General features: G+C 39.2%; 1 protein-coding gene across 2 annotated transcripts in view; it reads right to left on the bottom strand.

Annotated features, from left to right (window-relative positions):
* SMARCA1 (SWI/SNF related, matrix associated, actin dependent regulator of chromatin, subfamily a, member 1) overlaps positions 1-20,941 on the bottom strand; it is a 34,732-nt gene extending 13,791 nt beyond the window's left edge. Inside the window, exons 1-18 of one of the 2 annotated variants that reach the window (XM_039571958.1) lie at positions 20,795-20,941; positions 16,846-16,932; positions 14,351-14,517; positions 13,314-13,414; positions 13,092-13,192; positions 12,635-12,814; positions 11,156-11,311; positions 10,777-10,908; positions 9,928-9,996; positions 9,063-9,172; positions 7,262-7,488; positions 6,600-6,721; positions 6,062-6,214; positions 4,546-4,678; positions 3,426-3,574; positions 2,713-2,832; positions 1,398-1,508; positions 1,099-1,212 (exon numbers count right to left, since the gene is read on the bottom strand). In XM_039571958.1, coding sequence (XP_039427892.1) covers positions 1,099-1,212; positions 1,398-1,508; positions 2,713-2,832; positions 3,426-3,574; positions 4,546-4,678; positions 6,062-6,214; positions 6,600-6,721; positions 7,262-7,488; positions 9,063-9,172; positions 9,928-9,996; positions 10,777-10,908; positions 11,156-11,311; positions 12,635-12,814; positions 13,092-13,192; positions 13,314-13,414; positions 14,351-14,517; positions 16,846-16,932; positions 20,795-20,875 — 2,313 coding nt within the window. In that variant the 5' untranslated portion in view covers positions 20,876-20,941. Of the gene's footprint in view, positions 1-1,098; positions 1,213-1,397; positions 1,509-2,712; positions 2,833-3,425; positions 3,575-4,545; positions 4,679-6,061; positions 6,215-6,599; positions 6,722-7,261; positions 7,489-9,062; positions 9,173-9,927; positions 9,997-10,776; positions 10,909-11,155; positions 11,312-12,634; positions 12,815-13,091; positions 13,193-13,313; positions 13,415-14,350; positions 14,518-16,845; positions 16,933-20,794 lie in introns of those variants that run through there. The other variant, XM_019290871.3, reaches the window with a different exon arrangement.
* Positions 20,942-22,045: the final 1,104 nt, after the last annotated feature.

A 22,045-nucleotide genomic window follows, 5' to 3' on the forward strand; every position in this document is an offset into this window, starting at 1 on the left:
TTTTTAAGATAACAACTATTCATGTTCGACCTTTCCAGTCTGACAGGTTTCCATAACAGGGCTGAAACACCTCTTTTTACACTCATATTGTCAACATTAGCAATTCTCCCATCCTTCTTTGTTGGAGCATTAATTGAATAAATTCTTTCCCTAAACTAATTACATACTTAATTCTATCTGCCATCCCCATGAAATTCTTTTGGCTGCAAACAAGATTCTAAGATACCTTCTGCTTTTTCTTAAAAATACATTTTGCTAACATTAATTCTACTGTCTGGCAGCACCAATTTTCTATCTGTTGCTTTGTATGACAATTTTATATTCTCCAACACATTTTATAGGTGATTTTTTCTTGCTGTAAACTGTCATGAAACCTGGGGCTTTTTAAAGCAAGTTACAGACATGTCTGGCTGGAAGTAGAGAATCCATTTGGTTTACTCAATCTATTCTGGTCCAAGTAAGGATCACAACATTAAAACAGAATCTGTTCACTGCTTGTCCAGTAATGTCAGCAGGGAAAAGGGAGAAATTCAGCTAAGGCACAGTAGGAAGGGAAAAAAAAGGAAAAGAGAGAAGTCTGTTGTCTCCCTTTTTGTAGTAGTAATACATTTAGACTTCTCCACACCTTTAAACCTTTTATATCCCAGCAAAATCCAAGGAAAATCGATGTCATTTTACTTAAGAGAATAGTGACTTTGTGTTGATATGAAGGTATTTTCTAAATAAGACATACAAAAGTTTTCACTAAAAACATCATACCCTGGAAGGTGACCTTTTATTAGCCAAATTTTCCTCACCTTAGACCACATGTCACACATTTTGTTTTGAGCATATGAAGCATCACAACTGTCTTTCTTTTTCCTACTCTATTTTATCGTTAGGAATACACCACAAAACACAAAGCTACACAGATATGGAATTTTTAGTGAAGGAAAGAATGACAGATTACTTTTTCTGCTCCTCAGTGGAACAGAAACAGAAGAATAGAGGCTTTAAGCCATTTCTTTCACAGTAAGTTGACAAGTCAAGGTTGCAACAAATTTACAAAAAGGAATACAAATACATTTCACTGGTTTGAAAAGAAGAAAAATGCATTACCTTATATCCTATAGTCTTACGGTAATACAGAATTTCTTTTTCCAGAAGTTCAAATAACCGTGGTGGGAAAAACTGAAAATCCTGAATATTTGGTTGTTTTGGAGGTCGTGGAGCCTTCAAAAACATACAGACACATCAACATGATAGAAGCTTAACTTTTCTGCAAGTAAACTACCATAATTCAGAGCAGTGGCAACCTATGACTTTGTAAATATATTGGGGTAGAGCAGGGGATGCGGCATGGGAAAGAAGGACCAAAAGAATGACATAAAAACACTCCATACTTGCCAACTTCTTACCTTGGGGACTTTTGGTTCACTGACACGTAGGGCTTCTCTGAAATAAGCATCCACTGCATAATTGGCTTTGCGTTCTCTTTTTGGAGGCTCAATCCATTCCATCATGCTCAGCTTAACACAGAACAGAATAAAAAACTACTAAAGTAACTGTCTGCTTCCCTAAAGTCACAAGAATAATGACTAATATGGCATTGCAAAACAGGAATGTATTTTTGCACAGCAAATCTAATGATTGTGCTCAATAATTTGGACACTCTACAATAGAGCTCAAAAATAAGCTAGAAATTATAGCTTATTATAACAAGTATTTAAGCACATAAAAGATAATAAGTAAGGCAGTGCAGTGGCAAGAACCTATTTTTTTACAGTATTCTAAGTATTTCAGACACCTGAGTAGGGTTATGATTCCATCTACCAAAACACAATGGAAGGGCTGAGGACTTGGGCTCTGAATTCTCTAATTTCTTGTGATATGAATAAATTGCTCCTTCTCTAACTATCACAATGAATAACCTCTCTAAAGGCTACAACACAGACAAAAAATCCATTAGCAGTCAATTAATCTTAACTAAATCCTTGAAGTTACTAAAGTGTATTTCATACTATGCTGCACTTAACTCACTTCTCGTAATGAAATTATCAACACAAAGAATTTTATGTATATACCTACACACTGTACTATATTCTCACCAAACAATTTATTTTTCTAGATGTTTCTTCAAAATCAATAAAAAACCTGAGTTAGAAGGGCATTTTGTAAGTAACAAGTAAGAACTCACATATCTGATTCCAGGTAAGACCTTAAGGATATCTTCACTACAGATCTTGTACAAAACAGAGATGCAGAGGGAACATTGTGGGATTGAGTAATACCTCTTTGTAGGGATGATCCTTCTATTATTGGGTAAAATCAATGTACAAACAGTTCAAATTAATGCTTGTGACTAAAACCTTCACTGCAAAAACAGACTCAAGTCCAAGATCCACATTAAAAGTCATTGTCAGGCCTGTATTTTCCCCTCAGTTATGCGATAGCAAAATAATACTGACTGCAGCAGTACAGTAGGATGCAACACAGTGGTTTTGCTGCAAAAGGGGTAACACCTGAGCAATATTATCAGATTTTACCATGAAAAAACAGTGGGGCTGAAAGCTAGTTTAACAAAATTTCAGAATATTAATGCTTGGGCAGAGCCAAATGAATTTTTCAATAGCTCCTTACTTCTCTAGAACAACCTTCATAGTCATAACAATTATAGTGTGGCTTTTATGCTTGCACCTCTAAACTGAAGTCTTAAGCACTATGAAAAATTACCTTTTGTTTTTCTCTGTAATCTTCACCTTCAAAGTTGTATAAGCTCATCTCTGTGTCCATAGTGAAATTTCGTAGGGAGCTCTCTCCCATTTTCTGCAATCGTTCATTCATTTCAGCTGTCTAAAAAGAGAAGAAGATACTTTTAGGCTCACTCAAGCTATTTTATCTTTTCTGAAAAAAAACAGCTTTCATCATTACTACAACATTCTCAACATCTTTTTCTGATTTCAACTTTTATTTACATTTTCTTCTAAAAGGAGATACCCATTGTCCTTTTCAATTTACAGCAATTTAACTTCAAGACTCCCCATTAAACTAAATATATTATGTCGGGATGTAGTCCTACAACCGTAGAATTTAAGTTTAAAATTTAAATTAAATTTATGCCCATCTCTCTGGAGCTGAAATGGCAGTTCATTTTTTCACAGAGGCATCTATTCCCTAATGAAGTTCCATAAAGATTTTGTGTCTCCCAGAACTGTTGGCATTAAATTTACATTTTTTCTAAAACACAACAAAATAAGCAGTGCTTAAGATATGATGCACAGAGCATGAACCTTGAATATAATTATAATCACTAATTCTACTCCTTCAAAACTTTCACAAGATTTAAAATCTGCACAAATGGTAAAGTAATAATGGATTTACATCATCAGATCTCATTCCATTTTGTGCATATATATTTTGCATTCCATATGAAACAGTTCTCTAACCTTCTTTTCACCTCTTTCTAAAATAGTGGTTATATCTTCTTCTGTCAGCTCACTGTCTTTGGAAGCAAACACATGCGTGGCTCCGTGCCGGATCATCTGCAGCATTTCATCTTTTGCCAGTTTGTTGGACTGTTGGTCTATGAGCCTTCCTACAATCACAAGAAATGTGTTGAAAGTTATAATATGGGAGTTCTAGTAGGACAATGCAAACAGTGGATTTTTTTACTTCACTGACAGAACAGGAAAGGAAAAACAGAACAACCACGCAGAAAAAATACATTTCACTCGAGATGAGGATAAATGGAAGTCAGGAACTTTGGGGAAAATAAAAAAACCAACTTTGACTCAAGCCATAACACAAAAATGTTTCACATTCAGATAATCCAAGTTTTACATTTAAGATCTTATTCTTACAAAGTTAGCTGAAATTTTAAGATCACAATCTTATCTCAAGATGAAAAATTACAAAGTATTCTGTAATAACCACTAAGAAGTACTTGATATTTTCAACACCCAGTTCACTGATTTCAACCCAATTTTCTGATTATTTTTCCCAAAATTTAAATTTCTATTCCAAAATTTCACTTATCCTATCTCATTTCTTCTCATGCTATCAAAATTTTGACCATCATCCTTTCAGTAGCCCACCCTTTAGTAAGTACGAACAACCCTAAAAACTTAGCTTGAGTACCTTCGTTTTTGACAAACTATTCTTCTAAGAGCTTCTAAACAAAAACAGACAAAGGTGTTTTGTTGTCAGTTAACTCTTATGTGGTAGCAAGCATATGTATATAATTATTTTAACTGCCAGGGAACATACCTGATTTTCTTTTTTTTCTTTTTAACATAACACAAAACCAAGTAACATCTATTCAGCTGTAGTTTACTTCCTTCATTTAGACTCCTACTATAAGTCTATGTCTACATTAATCAGGAAAACAGAATTTAAAAATAATTCAGCTGAACAAGTGAATACTTTGTTCACATTAGGTTGACTTAGTACACTGCTATTATACACAAGGCCTGCTTTGTTTAACGCTGTACATTTGTACAGTTATTTAACCACACTTTAAGGGACTGAACAATTCTGTTGCAGACAAACATATATAGCAGTTGATACCTTGTTGTATAACTATAGAGTCCAGCCTCAGTTTTATTTCAGCTCTTTCTACAATCCTCTCTTCAACAGTATTATCAGTGATAAGTCGAAACACCCGTACTGGTTTCTTTTGACCAATACGATGCGCACGATCCTAACAAACATAAATCAATGAGTGTTCAGCAACAAGAACTCACAAGCAATAGACAGTTAGCTTGCAGAAACAGCAGCCTCAAACTAGCATTGTACTTCTTGGTCCCTTGACTATTCAAGAGCACAGAACACTGTAAAACCAGTATTCTAATATTCACTTATACCTGGCTATTACACTTCTAAAGTTTGAGTCATTCCATAGCAATAAATGCATCTTCCTCATTGTAAATGAAGATAACTGAATGTCTGTCCAGACTACAGTTGGGAAGTGGAGGTACAACACCACATACATGCATATACTTGTACTGCTTTCAAATGAATACTTTCACTTGACACAGGTACTGAAACTTCTGTATCCCTGGCTTGAGCACATTAATTCCATTTGCAGAGTTCCTGGAGCCACAGCTCCAATACTGTGCTTGTCCCAAGCCAGCAAATGAGGTTTATGACTGACACACTACACTCATTTGTAACAAAACTTGTGTTTATCCTCTCTGGAAAATGTCCTTTTGAAGAAAAAGAAGTTAAACAGCTGCCTTCTAAGCTGTAGGTACCAGGATTTTCTGACTGTCCTTTAAATACAAGTTGCTAAATCTTTTATTCTCCTGCATAATACTGATTTCTTCCTGAAAACCCTACTGAAGGTCACAAATCACACAAGCTTCCAGGAAGTTGTTCTACTATTGGCAATAAGCATGCATATCAAAAGGATAAGCCATTCATATTAAATATTTGATGTGTTTAAGTGCATTAAAAGAAAATTTTAAATTACAAACCACTGAACAAATACCCACCCTCCCAACCATGCAAGAAGGATCACATGAGTTTTATTCCACACGAAACAAATTACAGAATCTATTTTTTTACATTCAGCACTCAGAAAGAGAATATTTTAGTAGGTTTAACCCAAAGGTAACCCTCTTCCCCCCAGCATCACCACCAAATGCTTTTATGCTTATGCACAAACAAAAAGCAAAAGCATAAACTTCCCAAATGAGAGGACTATAAGACTGCATGCTTCTAATTATTTGTTATTATTTTGGAAACAGTCCTCCATTATTCATTTGCTGTTCTCTTCTGAAAACAGCAATAATTCTATAGAAGAATAATTCTATAATTCCACTAACAATATTAATACAGTATTTTGACAGAAGTAATCTGCCATTATGAAAATAATGATGACAAATATTTACAGACAAAAATCTACAGTTTCCTCCACAAATTCTGGTCATGCCCTTTTTATTCAGTTCTTTAGTTTCTTGGTATTGTCTTACGTATACAAAAAGTAAAGAAAAATAACAAAAATGCAAGTTCTGAAAACAGTTACACAAAATAGAACACTGACAACTTAAACAAACAAATGTGTATTAGAGAACTAGCTCACCATGGCTTGCAGATCTACTTGAGGGTTCCAATCTGAATCATAGAGAATAACCACATCAGCAGTTGCCAAATTAATTCCAAGACCTCCAGCTCTGGTACTCAGCATGAAAATGAATTTACTGCTGTTGGGAGCATTAAATGTGTCAATTGCTTCCTGAAAGAAAAAAAAAGGTGTCACTAAAGTATCAGATCTTTCACACAAGTTTCCAGTATGTTGGTGGCTTTCCAACTAAATTTATTTTAAATTTACACAATTTTCATATAAAAAATAATTTTATCAAAGTAAGAAACTGTATGTTTGGACAGGCGAGAAAATCCATACTGACTCCACAACATACTGTGTTTTTCATTTAGCTGAGGAAAAAACGAAATGTACTGTGGACTTTGGTTAAGAAAAACATACCCTTGGCAGCCTTTTAAAAACTGTAGCATTTCTGCTTTACTTTAAACAATGATGCAGCTACATACATATATGTAAGCAGTAACTTATTAATCTAATGTGTAAACCAAAGGCATTTGTTTGCATACAGCTTTCCCACCTCTCTTTCCTCATGTGGTGTCTGCCCATCAAGTCTGCAGTACTCATACCCACGCCACATGCAATAGTCTTCCAAAATATCCAGCAAGCGAGTCATCTGACTGAACAGCAGAACTCTGGAACCTGACAGAACACAGAATGTTCCAACGTTCATTTTATATTTTCACATTGATCTTATCACAGAGCTACTACAGAGTATGACTGAGAATTTATGTGAAATATTCTGTACTATGTCTAATTTAAGTAACTCTTTCTTCTCAAGTTACTTTCCTGGTAGTGATTTGACTACTCGAGAATATTACTTGATAAATTATACAGGAGAAATACATAACCAAAGAAAGAGAACACTTCAAGCCATCACAAGGAAATTGGGTGATGACTGATGTGCACAGACAAAATAATCCTATCATCAGAAATTTTCTTACAGAAAGGAGAAGGGAGGCTCTACTCTTCCTTTCCTTCTACTTCTCCGTATTTTTCGTCTTACTCATCATTTCCATAAAATTTCTTTCTCTTCATGTGTTAAGATCTACAGAAAATTCATTTTCCACAAAAACCTCACAGAAAGTAATGAATACATTTGCTGCAGGAAAGGCTATTTTTGAAAGATACTTTAACTTACAAGGAGCATTCAGATTACTGCTGTCCATGAACAGTACTCACCCTGCTCTCTGAGTTTTGCCAGCAGCTTATCCAGAACTAACATTTTACCACTGTTGGTGATGAGATGAGTGTCAGTGGTGTAAGGAGGGCCTGGCTCAGCACCATCAAACAGGTAAGGATGGTTACAGCACTTCCGCAGCTGCATCAGAATATTCAGCAGACGCATCTTATCCATTTTCCCAGCTGAATTCAGGATATCAATATCTTTCATCAGGATCCTGGTATACCTGAGGTTTTAAGGGCAGTTTTGAACAACTTTCCAGTTTTTATTTGACATTTAGTACACGAATGAACCCCTGCAATATCCCAATTACTTATTTTTGGATGTGGGAGTCATTTATATAACATTGAGCTATATTATGAAAGTTGGCAAAAACATCTAACTGATAATAAGGCTTTATAAATCCATGTCTAAACATGAAAGGGAATCTCTGTGAGCGACAATGATCTGTCATTCACTGGATTATTTTACACTTTCATTTTAGTAGTACAAAGTGGATTAAAAAAATATCACTTATTTGACAGAAACTGCTACAACTGACCTGGCTCCTTGTCTCACGTTCTTCTGGGTATGTACCTTACTAAAATAAGGTTTTATTTTAATTTCATGTAAGACTTTTTGGTGCATACATACTTGGATCAAAGGAGGAAGCTTAGGAGGCATATACGTTCTTTCAAATAAACTTAAGGAAGGAAAAAAGTTTCTGCTTTCTTCCTCCCAGCTCTTTTCATTACCCTTCCAGAGCTCTTTGAAACTTGTGCATTTTTTAAAAAGCCCCAAAGACAGCTATAAATAAGTTTCCCTGTCTTAACATGCAACTATAAGAAAAAAAATGAGCGTGAAAAGCTATAGTGTTTATCTGTTGGGGTTTTAGCTCTCCTCCTGTTTTCTTTTTCTCTTAAAGGAACTTTCCCCATACATGTTGCCAGGGGACAAATTACTGGGTGCTTAAGAAAAACAAAAGACCTGGCCATAGGGATGGGGTGCATCTTGCTACTCTCTTTCACCTGGGGGTGTGGGCAGCCAGTTCCCGGCGTTTTCGGCTGCCTTCCTTCTACCGGAGAGAGACCCCAGGGCTTCCCAAGCCCGCCTTTCCCTGCCCCACTGGGAGCCGGGCTGTGGCTGCCCTGCCCCCGCTGTTGCTTCGAGCCCTCACTACTCTGTAGCCCCGCACACCCTGCCTGCCCAGACCTCCGGGGGTTCCCACCGCAGCTCCGGAGTTCCATACACCTCGTCTGCCACCCGGGATTTGTGCTCGTCCATGCCGTTCCAGCCTGCTGTTCCCGAGGGTCTGGCCGGACACTGGGATCAGCTGCCCAGGGGTTTGTGAAGCCTTTGTTCCATCCCTTCCCGGGATCCCAGGGCACCAGAGCCGCGGGTTTCCCGAGCTCGCTCCGGAGCGCCCCCTGCAGCCGCGGGGGAACCATCGCACCTGCCCTGCTCACCGGGAGCCGCCAGCGCCCCTGCCGGCTGCGAGCGGAACTGCACCCGAGGGGAAAGGGCCTGGCAGCCGAGAAGGCTGGGGCTGGGTTTGTGATTGTTTGCTGTTACTGCCATAGTTATTGTTGTTTGTTTGACTGGTTATACAGATACAGATATATAATAGTAAAGAACTGTTACTCCTGTTCCACGTCTTTGCCTGAAAGCCCCTTAATTTCGAAATTATAATAATTCGGAGGGAAGGGGGGTTGCAATTTTTTTTCTTCCATTCCAAGGGAGACTCCTGCCTTCCTAGGCAGACACCTGTCTTTCAAACCAAGACAATCAGAAAAGAATCTTACTTTGATGTAAGTAACTCACCATTCTCTCTGCATTTTGCTGAGCCCAAGATAAATTTTTACTTCCTTCTTTGGAGGCAAACTCTTTTCTACTTCACCTTTTATGCGACGTAAGAGAAATGGCTTCAAAACCTACACAAATTAAGATGTTTTACATAGATAAATGTATAAAATTGACTGCTTCACATACAAAGTTAACAGATTCAATTATCTGATATTTATTCAGAACTAATCAGTATCTATTGCTGTCATAGTGACTCCATGAGAAAAATTCTGCTAAATTCTGCAAAACAAAGTTGTCCAGCAATGACTAAACTCATACATAAATATGTGTATCTATAAAGGATTGCCATAATCATCCCAGTTGTTATCTTAAGCAGGGGCCAAACCCGTAAGTTTATAAAATCTAATCCTGTTTAACATAATGAAACATAGTTTCATTTCCACTAGCAGGGACAAAGCACACCAATATTTTAAATATCAGCAATGTATATTGTAGTTTCTCTGATTTCTTTTGCTACTGTAAGACAAAAAATGTCTTATCTCATGCACAGTAGAACAAAGGTAAAGGCATGCCTTTATTCAGACTAGCATGACATGTATCAGTGCACTATTCACAATAATAAATGGCTTCAAAAAGATCTCACAATTCTTCATTTTCATATTTTATGTTCAGATTTTGTCTGCTTTAAATAGTAACACACAAAAAGTAGTATCTATGATAGGAAGCTCCAATGCTTAATTCATGAAAATTCTGCTAGGCATTTCTGTAACTAAATACCTTCATGTTCATCGTTTCAACTTTGAGATGAAGGGGAAAATAATGTTTTTCTTTTTTACACTGTGCATGCTAATGATGACATGTGATTACAGCTTTAATTACTTACAGCATGAAGTCTTTCTACAAGCTTCTGATCACCGAGACAATTTTTAGTGTCAAACCATGAGTCAAAATCCTGTGGTAAGAAACAGCACAATTGGTATGAACAGTTTATCATCAGTACTTTTACAGACACATATTGACTCTCTTTCATTCCAGCTGAGAGTGGCATAAATCTTGAGACAAATTACTTCCATGAAAGAAAAATCAGTCTGCAATTCTGTGCCGTCTCCCTGGTATGTTGTAACATTCGAGTCAACCACATCACTCTGCAGACAAAATACCATTATACTCTGCTTAATTCACAACAATTTTCCATGCTCATCATTGCACGGTCCAAGTGCTCCCCTTTAGTGCTTGTGTGATGATGGGACAAGTTAAAAAAACCAAACAAATTGAATCCTTAAGTAAATGAGATGGACAGCAGAGTGAAAATAACATAAGCAAGTAATACAAGCACAAAGAAACATTAACAGTCAAAGAGAAGAAAGATTACTTAAATTCTAAATTTAAAAAAGGCTTATGCCTATTTGGATGCTTCATATTCTTGATACTTCATCACTTTCTCAAATTTTGCATAATGCTCGAACTATTGAAAGTATTACATTTGCTATTACTGGTCTGAGGCCTCATCTACACCAGCAGAATGCACTGCTTTAACTAGGTCGAGTAAAAAGTCCACCTAGTTAATGGTAAAAGAAATAAAAGAAATCTACAGTTCAGTAAGCCACAGAGCTTCCCCTGAACCTGGGTCTTCCACAACATACATCTCCTGCTAGGCTGATCATTCTTCTCTTCTACTGACAGCAGCCTGGGAATCAAAATAACAACACTGTACCTAAAAACATCAACTTACATCTGCAGAATTGAAGACATCAGGTAAAAGGAAATTGAGTAATGCCCACAGCTCATGGAGGTTATTCTGTAAAGGAGTTCCTGTAAGCAGCAATCGATTTGTTGTCTTGAACTCACGTACAATCTCTGACAGCTGGAAACACAACATAGTTATCAACACCATCTACACTTAAACACAGTGAATCAGTTTTTGAAATCTAAAACAACGTCAATTAAACTCAGAGACAGTGAGCTACCTATGAAATTCACATTTACCACCCAATAGCTTGTTGCTTCTATTTTAAAAAAAACACTCCACCTAACACTTAAAATCTGCTCAAACCAGATGCAATCTTTTTGTTTTGAACTAATTTCAAAGTATCAAACAATTTCAAATTTACCTTAGACTTCTCATTCTTTATTCTGTGGGCTTCATCAATTACCAGGTACCTCCAGTTAAATTTTTTGAAGACTGATTTCTCTTTAATTACCATTTCATATGATGTAACACAAACGTCCCATTCACCAGGCATCATAACATCACGGATAAATGCAGCCTAAAGCAGAAGAACTGGATTAATAAACATTTATAAATATGAACAATTTTTATAGCATCCAGAGAAAGCTGTCTCCACCACCATTACTTATGCACTAAACTAGCACACAAAAGACTCTGAAACATCTTCTCAGTAACTGAAAGTTACTGTAACGAAAGCCTTCAATCCTTTGCACTTTAAGGACAGAGAAAGCTGGAGTTAAGCAAAACACAAATTATCTCCCATTCAAAATTAACTACTTGCTCTTCAGCATCATTTCTCTGTAATTCAAATACAGTACATACAACCAAAAGGGGAAAAACCTTCTAAATTAACTTGTCCAAAGATACAATCCACAAAAGTGTTTCAAAACAACTTACATAGCCCACTCCCAACTATCTTTGCTCTTCCCCAAATATCTCTCTCCTCTGTCCCATCTCTGTTTTGCAAGACACACATCAAGGCATATAAATCCTTTCACACGAAAGAATATCACCCTATGGGAAAGCCACGCAGACAGGTCTCCCCTGGTGCACGTGAGGCCATTTCCTCTTGTCCTATCACTTACAGAAACAAGCCCAGTTCCCTCAGCTGCTCCTCCTAAGCCTTGTTCAGACCCTTCCCCGGCTCTGTTCCCTTCTCTGAACACACCCCAGCACCTCAATGTCACTAGTGCCCAGTACAGGGGGACAGTCACTGCCCTAGTTCTGCTGGCCACACTATGGCTGGTACAGGCCAGGATGCCACTGGCCTTCTTGGCCACACTGCCAGCTCCTATTTCCTTTCTAGAGCCTTTCCATCCTCAAGCAGTAACAGGCAGCCATGCAATCCACATGAGCAACCACAGAATCCACAGAAACATCCAGCTTAGAAAAACACTCCATATCTATTTTACAATGACTGATGGAAAGCTCTACAACAGAATCCTAGTTACAAGGCCGGGCAGGCTTATAAAATACAAGTAAAGAATGGAAAAAGTCACCTGAAAAAAGGTGAAGGAAGAGGTAACAAAGTGAGTGCAATAAAGCAAAATGAGTACACACTGTCACATTGCAAATATGGAAGAGAGATAAAAAATAGGTTCAAAAATCAAACAGAAAGACAATAGAAAAACACATAACTCAAAGAGTTGTACTTATATTTAATTGAGTGTATTATTTCATCTACTGATTTTCAGGTTTTCCTCATAGTCACAAGCATTACATTTTGCATTTTCAACACTGATGTAGTTAAAGATTACTAAAATATACTGTAATTAAGGAAGTAGCTTAGGGAGAATTCCACATACCCAACTGATATTTTTTGCCAAATAATGCATACATTTCTGAAATGTAGAGCACTTACTCTGGCATCTTTATCTCCAATAAGGCAAACAGCACGTAAGGATGGAACCCAGCGCTTGAATTCATTCATCCAGTTGTGCAAAGTTGATTTTGGAACCAGGACCATGTGTGGCCCAGGAATGTTTCGGTAATGCTTCAGATAGCCTAATAAAGCTATTGTTTGCAGAGTCTTACCAAGCCCCTGCATTGACAAAGAGGGGGGGAAAGAAACCTGCTGAAGTGAAATATCATAAAGAAATACTTCCAAACCATTTTCTTACTATATAATTCTGCCGTATGTTTAAAGCAAACTACACAAATGTTTGCAAAATAATTTCTTTCATTACAATTCCAGATTTGAAAAATCAGACTGTTGTAGAATGAAGCATACTACTGCACATACATGAAATACAATAAGCACTTAAATGCTGAATTTTGCTCGTTAATTGCCACAAAAATTCCAAAAGATTACTGCTTACCATTTCATCTGCCAGAATGCCATTAACACCATTTTCATACAATGAGATCATCCAGTTCAAACCTCTAACCTGATAATCTCTTAGTGTTCCTCCTTTCACATCTGTAAATGTAAGATTCCTCTAAGTAGAAAAATACTAATTCTAAGTAGAAAATTTTAATTGCAATCTGCTCAGATCTTAATTACATGAAATCAATCAGAGAACTGTTAACACCATACTTACATGAAGGAGACTCCTCAAACCGAATACACACATTGGACGTTTTCCGACTCTCGGACAAGAGCTCTTCATCCTCCTCCTGCTCTGTGCGCCTGTGACGGTACCTAAAGGAAGAACCCAGCACTGATGTGTGAACAAAATCACTTCAAAACACTGCTACAAGCTCCAAAGACAAGTTACAACAGAAGCAATCACTGACCCACAATGTGGATGCTCTGGTATCCTGACCAAACCCTCATCCTGTTAATACGTTATTCCTTAGGAGTCATTCCAGCTTTAATTAGAAAGGCTGCTAAGAAGCCCTCTCTTTCAGAGTCATAACTATAATCTGACAATATCATGAGTTCTCTGAGGCACTCTTTAATGAGTGACACAGAAATACAAGACATATCAGTGGTGGCCTTAGACTCAATTACTTGATAATTACAATGTTCAGAAAAATCACGTATTCCAATTTTTAAAAAAATTAAATTTTTAAACTAGAATGTCATTTTGCAAACATTCCAAAAACTAGTTGTTATTCCAAGACCCCTCAGAGGCACTACAGGCAGGCTCTGCTGCAATACTAACACAGACAGACCAGTGGAGCAGGACAATTGGTGCTGAGGATCCAACATCCCCACTACATGCACACTGCCTTGTTATAACCTGGTCTAGCCCCACTCTGGTCCCTCTGACTTGTCCACTAGCAACTGGGTCATATCAGGTGGACTTCTGGAGTGCACCTTCTAGTTCAACACCATACAAAAGAAATTCAATTCGTGCTCCAAAGTCACCCCACAATACAAACCAAAGCATTTTACATGGCAAGAATCAGGCAACTTTTAAAAGTGCATTTCTGGTCCAAGGTCACACTAATGTTGATGTAGCAGATGATGCTTTTAAACCAAAGCTTTTTTTTAAAATTGATACACCAGTAAAAGGAAATGCTCTGGATTTACTGAAAGTACAGTTTCTATGTTCAATCTCTAAACAGATTATGTTAAAAAGCCCAAGTTGTTTGCAACTGTAAGAAGCCAGAAATAAAAATAAAAACATACTCCCCAGCTGAAATCAAACTCTGTTTTTCATCTTTCTTCATCCGTGGCCGTCCCAGCTTGACTTTCAGTGGAGACGTTGGTGACTTTTGTGCTGCAGGTTGAATAAAATGTGCAAAAAGTTCTGTCTGCTTCAGGAGGAACTCAAACCTTTTTGCTCGATCTGCTTTCTAGTTTCCAAAGTGGGGAAGAGAATTAAAAAAAGAAAGAAAAATAGGAAAAATAGGTAAGTTTTCTTCATAAAAACATATTGTTAAGAAACAGAATTCAGACACTCATGAGAACAACTTATATGAGGAAAGACTGACAAGACCATCTGCTAGATAACTCAGAGGGCTACAAGCATTGCGAAATAGAGCTGGAGCTGCTCCATGGCACACTAGCAGTGGTAAAGGGATGCTTTAATGGCCTGTCTACAGAAGATAAAGACAAAACTAAAGTTATGACTTACAGTAATGGATGAAATCCTAACCTTACTCAAGTCAGTGGCAAAACTTTTATCAGCTTCAAGATTATCAGGATTTGATCAAAGACAACAATGCAGTAGCTCTGCTTTTAGAATTATTTCTGAAGTAATGGATGAACCAGCTCAATACTGCTTTCACTCAAGTTTGTGAATTTTGCTGTCAGATTTCAAATTTCAAGCATTTCGGTTTTGCCATCTCAATGGGCCATATGCACTTCACTATCTCACACAGCAAAACGTGGCCTTCTCTACATTTAGAAGATGCTACACAATTTTAAAGAAAAATATGATAAAATGCAAACTCTATCTAACAGAATGCAATTGTTACCAGTTTCTCTATGACAAAACTAAGCATCATGTAACACTGTACCATGTAAGGCAATTTCCATGTGATCGCATTTACATATCATGATATAAATGACAGAAGTGAAACTGTAGTTCTGCATTGTAGCCTTTGCAGGAAATACTCGACCCACAGACCTTACACACAAGCAAGTCTCCCACAGCAGGATCACCAACCAAAGAAAAAAGCAGCAAGAACGAGCCTGGCATGCAATGCAGCATCTCGCCACACGAGGGCACTGCGTTTCTTTTAACAGTGCACCACTTACCAGCAAAGGAACATCTTCACTAAGAATCTCCTGGAGAAAAAAATTACCACTTCCCCCCCACTTGCATTCATTATTGGACCATTTCTTTAAATAACTTGACAACCGAATAAAACGTAAACATCAAGTAAAACCTTTAAGAAAAAGGCATTCTAGAAGGGAGAAGTAGAATAAAAACAAATCCATTCAGAGGATTTACAGTTAACAAATAACACATGATGGTTTCGGCAAAATAATCATAGTTGGTAAGGACCTATATTGAATGACACAGTATACTTTTCTGCCTGCAATATTATTGGCTTAGTATAAGCAATATGTTTTGATAAAACAGTAAAGGTCTAGCTCACAACTATACAACTGATAAAAGGTAGATTTTTTTTTTTATACCGAATCCCTTTGCCTCTTAGAAAAACTGAACTGAAATTGTAATTTAGGAAAGCTGTAAATTCACCGTGTATTACTGTGAAACAAGTTTATCTGTTTACTAAACTCATTTTTGAAGAACAAATTCACTGCGGGTCTTCTCTTTGGCTAGGAACTGGGTATTCATACAAGGAAGTATCAATTTTTCTATGTCTAACAGTTATATTCTTCCCTGACTTCTGTAATACCCAATCCTTTCAGACTCTACTGTAATTATTAGGCATCCATTTAACAGTAAAGCTTTTAAGAAAAAATGTAAGAGGGAGGTACCAGCTTAAACCAAGAACTTAATAAAAATGTCATTCAAGGAGTCTTACAATGTCATACTGGTTTTTGCCTTTGTAACACAGAAGTTACCCTGCTACATCTCCTCTCCAGCATCACAAGCTCCCTTCACTGGTCCTGTGGACAGATCCTGTTTTGCATTGTTATGGCACAAATACTATGGGGCATTTAAATATTTAAAACCTTATGTTTTTATATGAGAGAAACCGGCAGCTTCAGTATTTCAGTTAAGTAAGAAGCAGCTTAAGGATGCCTCTGGCATCACCCAAGGGGTCATCAAATAAAACTGGCAGACACAGATTCAAAACAAAATGGGGAGAGTTCTAAATATAAAATCTCATTGAATAGTCCTTACCACAGATGAGTGTGGATAACTAAAAAAGAAACCACAAAACCAAAAATCCACTGACAACTACTGAGTATAAAAACCACAGGCTACAACTCCAAAAATTATGCAGACAAAAATACTTGGGAAGAATAGGACAGTATTCAACAGAACTACCACTACCTTCCTCCTCTGCTCTCATTGTCTTCACTAAACACCTGTTAGTCACTGTGAGAAACACAACACGGGCCTAGACATTTAAATGAATCTTCATTTGTTTTTCTTTTCTGACACATCCAGGCTGCAATAACTCCTTGTAACTGTGCTGATCCTGTTCCAACAACCAACTGCCATAAAAAGCTGCAGTGTGTTTTGTCATGAAAACACTTACCATCTTCTCTTCATATTCTGGGTCAACTTCTTTTTCAGGTCTAGCTGCCTTTGGAGGAAGTTTGAGTTGAAATGGGGGATCATTTTTCTGGAATTCAAAAGTTAAACATTTTATAAATACCAGTTTCTTTATTTACTTTTTTAGCAAAATGTATCAAACAAACAAACCTACAAACTGCGAGACAAGAATGCTATTTTAAAAAAATAATTATTTCAAAATGAAGTGACTGCATTAATCGTATCATTTCACCCAAAGCAAAACCTCATGCCCGTGATGGAACTAAAAGATCCTCATGTTAATCTCTACAAGCAGGATCCAAATTGAAAGAAATTACTAAAAGAGCACAATAATCTTTCACAGAGATATTACTGTAAATGCGTAATTAAGTTTAATATCTTGAAAATATATTTTAAAAAATTAAATGTGATCTCTAAATGTCAGATTCCTAACTGTAAGTTTCCGGCACTTGCATTTTGTTTGGATTTTGTCTGTTTTCACTGCTAGATGAATAGTCACAAGTTGAATTGGAAACACAGCTTAACTACACTGAGCCATGAACCTGGGAGAGACACAACCAACCAATTCAATCCATGCAGCAACAACTCCATGGTATACTCTCAGACTGCTGAAGAACTACCTTATTTACTCTATATGGAAGAAATCTATGGAATTGTAACTAAAATGGCTGACTTTTGTAGTTTATGAGATTCATATCTGTCTTCAACAGTGAAGCTCAAAGCACGTTTTCCACAACTACAATACTGGAAAAATGATGAAATGGTAGATTTTTCCCCCCTAATTTAAGAAAATTTTCCTAATTGGTCTTTGAAATGTGACAATAAAAAATAAATCTATTTTGAGATGCATTAAATTATAAAAATGTTTTTGAAAAGCTCTGAATAAACTGAAAGGAGCTGCCAGAGTGCATGTCTGCATAAAATCTAACAGTGCAGAGTATTAAACTGCTTTAAGTGCTTTGAGTATCAGATTAAATTATAAATTATTATTAAATACATTAAATTAAAATAATAATGTAAACTATTCAGGGTCAAGTAGCAAAACCAGGCCAAAATGTACCAAATATTTAAAAATCTGTCAAGCAACATTACAATTAAATTTCAGAACTATTACTGACAAATATACATGCTAACTTCTTTTTTAAGCACAATCACACAAATGGGAGGAATATTTTCTGAAGTCAGAGATTACTGTTTCAAGTTTGGCCCAAAGCCATAATTCTCTGCAGAGGTGAACAGTACTAAGTGTATAATGAAGCTGTTTGACAGCTTAATGATTTTATAAATGCACCAGTTCCCTTTGCAAGGCCAAATGGTGCAAACAGGTAGCATTAGAAATATTCTATTCACTTAAATGTTCTTCAATCATACAGGTAATCAGCTCATCTCAGAAAGCAAAGTTACCCCAACATGCCAAAGAGCAGGTCATACATACGTGTATATTCACACCTCCATTATATTACTACGCAACATACACTCCAAAAAGAGAGACTGACATCGCCAATATCAAGTCCAGTCCTTCAATTAAAGTGTCAAACTATTCCTTAAATGAAAGCAAATTGACAATAGGCCCTTTCAGGCATCTCCCTCGCTTGCCCTATAAATAAATTAGATAGATATGTGTTACTGGGAAAAAAGATGTCTACCTCAGGTAAGTATGAAGTTTCTTCAAGCAGAAGAACTCACTGTTGTGAGAATCCCCTATAACTGTATGATCTCCAAGCAAATTGCAATGCAGTATTATTTTTCTAAGCCCCAAGGCAGATGGCTGCAATGCCAGTTCTGTTGTTACTCAGATTATCCCAGAAGGATAAAACTTACGGTGGCATACAAATCAAATTTATTCTGAAAGAAGTATTTCTGAATAACACACTGAATTAGTCAATGAGCTGACATATTACTGCAGCCACAGCACAATAAAATCACATGGTACACTTTACCTTTCAAGAGAAAACACACGTTCCCCACCCCCCCCCAACTCTGATTGCAGTGTTTCTGTTGAATATTGATGGTCCGCAAAGTATCAGAAACAAAAAAACAGGAGATTATCAAAAGCCAGTGAAAGAGACAAACAAGATACATGCATCCCTGTGCCCCTTCTCTTCCTCACAAATCACAAGGGGGAGAATATGCTGCAGGTTCACTAAAGTACTACTCTGTGCTGGTGGTGCCAGACAGGGACAGGCATCATACCCAAACTTGCTTCTACATAATGCTCTGAATTACAAAAATCTACACCTTGACAATTACCAGATTTTGATATGAGTATTTCCCCGTAACAACCGGACCATGTACCTTATACAACACAGAAACTAAAATATTCCATGAAGTCTGAGAGCTTTGCCCTAGAAACTTTACACAATGTATCTTCATCACTTAGAGGACTGACTTGTCAGGAACCAGGACAGCAGAAGCCTCAGTGCAATTCACCACGGCTAAAGTACTTTCATTTTTAACTCCAGTAACAATTTATTCTAGAAACAATTTCCATTCAGAATTAAATAATCCCCTGAAAACCGGTGTCATTTAAACAACTTTTAAATTTACAACTAACACAACCACGCAGCACTTACAAAAGATCCTGAGTATTCCAAGGATACAAAATACTCCCCCTCAAAATCTCTATAACTATCCTGAATACAGCTCATAAGATCAGCCTGAGAGATTTCCATGCAGTAAGTGTAACAGTCCCAAAGTGAGGAGCCCCCACGAACACCTCAATAAACAGCTGGGAACAAGAACTGCGGCTGCTTTAGCTGACTTTACTCTTGTAACTTGTGCTACTGAAAACTCTGAACAGATGCACTAAGAATAATTAGGACTCCTTCTGTGTTTAACTCACATATACAAACTGGAAATACATTCCCAATAGCCAGTCAGACTGTTTTGGTAGTACAACAAAAACTATTTATAAAGTAAAACATTGAGAGGGGAGCAGAGCACAACAGGTTGCATGACTGCCATTGTAATGCAGATGCTGTAACTGTACAGTTGACGTGCATAAAATTTTGCAGAGTAAGTTGTATACAATAGAGAAATAGTCCTTGAACATTTTCCCTCGAGTAACCAAGGAAAGTTCAGGATCACACTGCACTGTGTACCATAGCTGTTTGTATACATAATAAAATAAAGCTTCAAGCATTCATTACAGGCAAAATGGACTTTCAGTAACTGGCATAAAAACCTGAATGCACTGTTATCAGTAGTTCAGCAATCTTCTCCAGTATCATAAATATATGATGCACGGTCCTCATTCCTACTAAGTTTTTTCTAAGATTCATTCTTCAGGTTAAATCTTGTTCTGTTTCCAAGGATACCTGAATACGTCACTTTCTACATGCCTTGTGTCTTTCTCCCAAAAAACTAAGGAGAGGCCGCTGGCAGCCATACGTGTTCTTCCGAGGGGTGTATTCTGCATCAGGGCACAATCCGAGCCAGGCGGGGGCAGGGGGAGGCCCGGGCAGCCGGGGCAGACCGGGTCAGCCGGGAACACTCCGGGCTGCCCCCGCGACACTCCCACCCCGAGCCCGCGGAGCTCCCGGCTCCGGGACAGCTTTTCCCGGGGGCACGGGGAAGGAAACAGCAGGGCGGGGGGCGCCGGAAGACGGGCCCTGCAGGAGCGCCGAGGCTGCGGGGCTGGCGGGGGGTCCGCACGGGCTCAGCGGCCCCAGCCCTGTGCCCAGGCTGCAGAGCCGAGCCGCGGGCATCGCAGGACCGCGCTGACAGCGGCTGCTGACAGGGCGACGCCGAAGGGCAGGCACGGGGGCGGGGGTGTGTCCGGGCGGAGCCGACCCGCAGGGCCCTCGCGGGCCGCGGCGGAGGAGCCCGGGCGGCCTCACGGCCGGGGCTGCGCGGGCTGAGCAGCGGCTGCAGAAGGGGACGACCGGGCCAGGGTCCACCACCCGCAGGGGCCCCCCGGAGCGGAGCGGTACCTCCTCGGCGCCGGGCTCCTGCGCGACGGCCGTGGCGGAGGATGTGGAGGCGCGGGGCTCCTCGCCGGGGCCCGGGTCCATGTTGAGCTCGGCGGGTGCCGGAGCCACGGGGGGGCGGGGGCGGCCCCACCGCCCCTCGCGCCGCGCGGCTCCGCCCGGCCCGCGCCGCGCGGCTCTCGCGATACCTCCGCGGGACGGGGCCGGGCGCGCGCCTCCCGCCTGAGGCGGGCTCGGGGAGCGGCCCCGGGCCGGGCCCCCCGTTCTGGCGGGCGCTGCGGGCCGCAGGTTCCGCGGCTCTGCTGCCTCCCGTCCTCCCGCCTGACACCGCAGCTCACGAGAGAGCGTGGCCAGGGCCGCTGCGTAACGCCACAGACCAGTTCGGAGTCGAAGGGACCTTAAAGATTATCTTGTTCCAACCCCCTGCCGTGGGCAGGGACACTTTACATTATCCCAGGTTGCTCCAAGCTCCAATCAACCTGGCCTTGAACATTTTCAGGGATGGGGCAGTCACATCTCTAGGAAACCTGTGCCAGTGCCTCACCACCCTTACATTAAAGAATTTCTTACTAATATCTAATCCAAGTCTCTCCTCTTAGTTTAAAACAGTTCCTTCTTGTCTTATCTGCCCGTGTAAAAAGTTGCTCTACCTCCTTCATGAGCCCCCTTTAAGTACTGAAAGGCTACAAGATCTCCCCAGACCCTCCTCTTCAGGCTGAGCAGCCGCATCTCAGCCTTTCCCCACAGCAGAGGTGCTCCAGCCTCCAGAGCATCCCTGGAATCACTCCAACACGTCCATGTCATGCTGGGGACCCCAGAGCTGGGTGGGGGTCTCACCAGAGCAGAGCAGAGGGGCAGGATCCCATCCCTCGACCTGCTGCCCTCAGTGCTTTGGATTCAGCCCAGCATTTCCAAACCCTGTTGCAAATGGTAATTATGTTTTCCTAAACCGCCCCAGGCGGTACCAGAGAGAAAATCATCTCTTAACATCTGCAGGTCTAAGAGGTACCAGTGGAGCTCACAAAACAAGAATAGCTGGCAGGATTTTTTTTTCTTGAGCAATTTTAAATTCAGCAGTGTTTGCATATTTCTGATGAAAATTGCAGTAAAGGAGCCATTCAATTTAGTTACTGGCAGTGCACATATTTCAGACTGTCCATGCAAGACATTCAGATTTTCAGCTGCTGAGCTGTAACTTTGCTCATACTGCTAAAGGATCCCAAACCAGTCCTTGAGCTGGCGGACTTAAAAAAC

The sequence above is a fragment of the Corvus cornix genome, chromosome 4A (genome assembly GCF_000738735.6).
Source record: "Corvus cornix cornix isolate S_Up_H32 chromosome 4A, ASM73873v5, whole genome shotgun sequence".
Lineage (NCBI taxonomy): Eukaryota > Metazoa > Chordata > Aves > Passeriformes > Corvidae > Corvus > Corvus cornix.